At 37.2% G+C, this 6,000-nt stretch overlaps 1 protein-coding gene across 1 annotated transcript in view; it reads left to right on the top strand.

Moving 5' to 3' along the window:
* The first annotated feature begins 3,343 nt into the window (after positions 1-3,343).
* The window catches only part of LIN54 (lin-54 DREAM MuvB core complex component), a 35,666-nt gene continuing 33,009 nt past the window's right edge, over positions 3,344-6,000 (top strand). Inside the window, exon 1 of the mRNA XM_009325963.1 lies at positions 3,344-3,416. Within this exon, the coding sequence (XP_009324238.1) occupies positions 3,392-3,416 (25 nt within the window). The 5' untranslated portion in view covers positions 3,344-3,391. The remainder of the gene's footprint in view (positions 3,417-6,000) is intronic.

Below are 6,000 nucleotides of genomic sequence, written 5' to 3'. Positions count from 1 at the left end.
AAAGTCTGTGAGGAACTCGATATTAAGCCTATGATGGCAATTTTCATGCTTGTTGTTTTTAAGAGTATACTTGGTGTGATATCGCTGTGTGTTCTGAATTCTTCTGTAGCCCCACATTCAAGAGGCGTCTGGAATTTGGAAAGCAAGACCTTTATTTCAAGCTATACTTGAAAGACTGAAATCTGCATTTCTTGGGCCTAGTGATAAGTACTCTTCACATTGTTAAGTTGTTGGGGTTTTTTTAGTTAAGCTAAGTTTACCACATATATATTCATCTTAGCTTGAGATTCTTAATGCTTTAATTTTGGCCTCCTAAACACTGCAGAAAATAAAATAATTTGAAGTTATTTTAGGGGTTGTTTCTCTTGGTGTCACCACAAAGTTTGCATAAAACGTAAGGTTAGAAATGCTTCATTAAATGTTAAAGGTCCTGGAATCTACAAACCCAAATATTGGATTGTTCGTGGCAGTGAACACCTTCAGAATGTGTTTAATGACCATAAGAACACCTGTGCAGTTTTGTTTTTCAGCTTTTGTGCTACTGTATGTTATGAAAATGACTGAAAATGGCATGCAGACCAAGGGAAGGGTGAAGGGAAATGTTCTGATTTTTAGTTTCTATTTTATTTTTAGTTTGCATGAAACTCTGCTTGAAAGGAGAACATTGTTTCTAGTTACAGAAAGCAAACTGAACTGCTTTGAAGTGTTCTGCTACAATGAATGTTATTTCCAGTTCTTTCCTGGAAAGTTGCTATAAGTAAGGTGTGTGCTAAACAAGCAGTGTTTAAGACTTTAACCTTACCATAATAAAGCAACCTTCAACACTCATTTGTAAGAGAAAAGGAGGACGTATAGATGTGTATGGAAGCTCTTTCTGTGGTTGACAGCATGCATTTGTTGCTATTCAGAGTATAAATGGCTATCCTACTTATGTCTCTATTTCTGCCGCCTTAGCCAGTCATTTGAAAAATATACACATATCGATGTTCTTTTACTTCTGCAGAACATTGCATTGTTAGATCGGCGGGCAGTGTTCGCATGATAGTAATGCCTTTGCTCTTCAGTGCACTCTGGAACTTACTTAGCACTGGTGAGGATTAGACCCTTAAAGGGCACGAAGTAGTTCTCGAGAAGCAGATTTATCATCAGCTTGCTGATCCTGGTGCATCTTCAGAACAACATGGAAGTCTTAAGTTTTTGGCTTGCTGTGAGCCACAAATAGCAAATGCTGAAAGTGTCAACTGATGATTGAGATATCTATCTAAGCAAATTTGAAATGTAAACATGGCTTGAAATGCAGACTAATATTAGTAAAATGGTATGGTTTTGCCCCCTTTTTAATGGACATGTAACAAGCATGTGAGAGCTAGGTAACAGCTGTTAGCCATGCATGGGAGAGCAATTTGACCTTTAAGTGATTTAGTTTTCTAGATACTAATGATTCTGGGCAAGTGCTTGGAGTTTTGTTGGGTTTTTTTTCAGTAATACTACTTAGAACCTTACAATGGCTAGAATGTTCTTCCTTACTAATCTTGTTTTGTAATTGATGGTACATTTGGGCAATGTAATATATTATTCTTGTGGTGAAAAGGGGGTTGTCCAATCCGGAGTTAGGTATCTGACTGTTTTAAAATGCTGGGTTTTTAGCAAGCAATGCACTCACATGTACATATAATGTAATTCAACCATTTACAATTTGTATGACATGCTGCCTTCATCAAAAACTTAGTTGTGGCTTTTTTCCTTTTTCTCTCTAACTTCTGTTTTGCCTGCAAGATTCTATGTGAGTCATGGGGATTTTTGGTTATGTAGTATATCCAAGGTCTTTGTTAGTTTGATTGTAAAAATTGCTTTTGTACTTGGTGTGTGTAATCTAATTTCTGTGGTAGCATGCTGTGACTCCTTGTATGTGAGAATTAATTTTGATGTAAAGAAAACAGCAACAGGTCACAGGATAGCTGAGTCTTAAAGTATATTTGTAACAGCAGTTGTGGTGAAGGAAGAAGATGCAGTCATGTTGCACGTATCGCTTCTAAAGCTTTGGGTATGATCCACTAAAGACTCTTGTGGTGAAGGCAGTGTATTTCATATCAATATATTGGTAAAACATTTCTGTTTTGAAGACAATAGGACATGAATTTTTGAAAACTTAAGTAAAAGATTTTTTTTTTACAGCATGTCTACAAAGAACATCTGTTTATTCCTCTGTGGTTTTTCTGGTTCATTGTGTTTTAACTGTCCTTGTCAATATTTTGTAGTGTTATATGTCAATGATAGCAGCATGGAGAGCTTAGTAACTGTTCCATGGTTGTATAATTGCAAGATGCTTTTTTTCCCTCCATCCCAAGAGCTGGAAGATTAGGAAAGGGAATGGGAGCGGGTGAAGGAATTGCTACTGCAATGTTCCTACTGGATTGTACTTGGAAGCTGCCACAAAAGAGAGATCCAACTACTCAAGGCCTGGTAATTTTAAACTGCTTAATCTCTAAGGATCAAGACCAAAAAAATTGGATCTTTTTCAGCTCAGCAGCTTTCTGGAGTTTACATATTGCCACTATTGGAGAGGGCAGGTAAGCAGAAGCTGAAAAATTTGAAAAGCATTTAAGCACCTAAACTTTGATTGCATACGGCTGACAGCATCTCATGCTTCTCAGCTAAATCATCGAAGATCCGTTCTGTATTTCCCCCTACTTCCTCCTGCTCTTGCCTTTGTTCTAATGAATAGATGTAGGAATGAAATAAATGATGTTTAAAACCTTTGCTAGTTAAGAGAAATATGCTGATTTTACGAATATAACTTCATATGAATATTGTGGGATTTTTGAGTTTTAAAATCCTCAAATCTGAGCCATAGCCTGCTGACAGTCCCCTGCTCCACCTTTATTTGAAAGAAAAGTGATGGTATTGTCACGTTTTTGGCTCTGCAAAGGAAATGTCAAATGTTATCCCTTTTGTATTGGCTAACTGGTGATACTGTATTCTTTTGTCCCCATCCCCCCCCCAATTTGTGTTTAGAGTTCATTGTACTTGCAGTGAACAATTACTTGTTAAGTTGTCCACTGTTACTTTTCTGCCATTCATCTGACCCTAGTTTCCAGCCCCATTTCCTCCCAACCACCCAGCCTAGTAAATCCCTTGAGAGATACTGTAACTATTGGTGTTCTCCCTTCCACTTCGCAAATTATTAGGCATACACCTTGATTCTCTTAAAAGCTAAAACTTCTTAACTTCATTGATCTTCGGAAAAGACAACAGCCTCTTGTGGCACCAAGGGTATGTGGAGGCACTCATAAGTCCCTTAATGTAAGGATTCTGATTTTCTGTTTTTCAGGAGCTGCAAAACTGTATCCTGCATTACATCCCTCAGGAAGAAAATTGTAATAATGAATACATGGTCATATTTCCATCTTCTCGTGGTTAGTGATGTAGTAACTAGTTTCACAATGCTAGACGTGTCCATGTGATTTGTCTCCTGGACAATCACCCCAGTGATGACCTCTTGAGGGTAGGGATTTTTTGTGGTGTTTCATCGTTCCTCTTTGTACTTCTTTTTAAGGGTTTTTGCAGTTCCTAGCTCAGGAAGATGAAAGTATTTTCCCTTGCTGGCTCTTAATAATGCTATGCTTAAGTGTGTGCATCTGTCCCAGCTTTAAAGAACTACTAGCTGCTGTATTTGGCAAAGATACTTGGTTTCAGTTAGCATTTGCGTAGCATGCAGCAACAGTTTTATTGATCCCAAGAGAATCCCTGCTATTTTACGGGCTATGTTGGACTTAATGCATTTATGAAGCTTTTGATTTTGGGGTGTGGTTTTCTGGACTTCGAGATAGGTGCTCATACAAAACTTGTTACTGATTTGATTTCCCTATTTTCTGGTGAAAGTGACACTTCAGAATTTAGTTTAAAATGAACATTACCAATGACTTAAGGCAGGCCTGGCCAATGTTCTTAAACCTGTCAAGTTATACCAGAGCCTTCTCACGGCTAAGCGCCACCAGGCCTGTGCTGTGTACTGAGAAGAGAACGGGAAAGGGACTGCTAATAGGGCCACAAGTGTGGCCACAAGGTGACAAGTCCCTTGGTCCACTGCTTCATTGTGATGACCTTGCTGACATGCAGCACCATCCCAGAACATCCTGTAAAGTTGGCCTCAGCAGCCTTATTTCTGAGTAATCTGAACTTCTGGACAGTTTTCCTTGCAGTGCATAGCCTTGCTGATGATTTTGTAACATATTCTCATGTAAGTGCTGCACTCGAACTGCTCATGGTTGTAGAGTGGAAGGTTAGCTATTCTTATTTTAGTGAAATGGGGGCATTTCTGGAGATGTAATAAGATGCAGTTAGTTACTGTAAAATACAGGCATTGTTGCATTTTGTTTAGTTGTTTGCAGATCAGTGTGCTTTATTGATTCTTTTGATTTTTCTGTTTAGTGTGGCTGCTTTGCATGTTTTATCAACAAAGGTGTTGATATAATCAATCTCAACACTTTAACAGTGTTAGTTTCTTAAAGATTCTGCGCTGACATACTAGTGACAGAAAAGGAAAAAATAGATGGAATTTCATAGGTACGTGGCATTCTTTAGCCTCTTCCTTTTAAATCCCCTTACCCTTTATGACTTTATATATATATATAATTCTTTGTGAATATCAAGTATAGAGATCTGTGCTATGAGTAAGACGATCAGAGGTGGTTCATTCAAGCTGAGCTTTTGTGCCTGACCTCCTCCTAACATTACTCAGCATTTTTCAAAGTTGTTGCTCCAAGACTTTGCTGTTGATATGCTTTAGTCCCTAATTTTTTAATGTGTTTGGCTGGTTGGGTGTTCTGAGCTGTGCTGGGACAGTCTTTTTCTAAACAAATCTTCATTATGTGAATTTCATCTTGAGCTTTTAATTTAGTTGTATGGCCATTATTTTGTAGGCTAAAATTACCTATTTAGTAATCTGATCCTAGAATTTTTGTGGAGTTCCCTGGTCTGATAGTGTGCTTATCCACTTCCTTGCTTTAGATTGTTTTTTCTTCAGGTTTTGAGCTAAATAAGTGTAAAAACTTACTGATGCATCTTTTTGCGGGGCTGTAGGTACAGCTCTTCAATTGTGAAATGACTCAAAGCATAATTGCTGAAGCAAAGGAAACTTCTATGTCTTTTTAAATAGTTAAAATAATTCTCTCCCCTGCCTTGAAGATCTCAAAGCTGTTAGAATCTTAAAAGAGGTTGGTATGCTTTTACTGTTAGAAATCACTTTAGTAGAGGAGCTGGAAAAATGGAAACAGTGTGTGTTTGGTATAAAAGCATTAGAAAAAAATAAACAGCTGAACTGCTGAGAAATCCTGGCTAAATACCTAGAAGTAAAATCTGCTGGGATGTTGAAGCTGCCTTTGACAACAGCAGCCTCTCGTATAGCTAGGATGAGGTTTTCATTGTTGCATTTCATGTATCTGTTTCAGTCATATCCAATAAGCAATGAAGAAATAGAACAAGTGGGTTGTGTTGTGGTTCTTTTCTTGCTGTTGTTGACACTAGCCTGAATGTTAATGGTAGCCAACTGTAAAATGATGAGACCTAATAACTGTAAAATCTTCCAATGTGATAGCCATAAGCTGTTAATCCAGTAACCATGTGTAATGTTTCTTTTCTTTTAACTTGTCAGTTTCTGATTTCAGACTTGATGTAATGTATTTCTTTTCCTCTGCATTCTGACTTGCAGGTGGTTTGTTTGAAGTCAGAATGCTGTTTAAAACCCGGACTCTGTGAATTTTAATGTAAATATCCTTTCAACTAGGTATTTAATATCCGTTTACTGCTTTGTAACATAACCAAATGGTAAGAACGAAGAATATAAATAACTATTGAACTGTATAACTTCTTAAATATATGTAAATACTTTATGGTCATACTCTTAAAAGATACTAAGAATGACCTTTCTTTTAGGGAATAACATGTACAAATGCAAACAAAAAGCAAGTAATTTAAAATTATTTGTCATTACTGAATCTG

The sequence above is a fragment of the Pygoscelis adeliae genome, unplaced genomic scaffold, assembly GCF_000699105.1.
Source record: "Pygoscelis adeliae isolate BGI_AS28 unplaced genomic scaffold, ASM69910v1 Scaffold610, whole genome shotgun sequence".
NCBI classification, from domain to species: domain Eukaryota; kingdom Metazoa; phylum Chordata; class Aves; order Sphenisciformes; family Spheniscidae; genus Pygoscelis; species Pygoscelis adeliae.
Note: the sequence above shows the minus strand (reverse complement) of the source record. Positions and strands in the feature narration are given on the sequence as shown.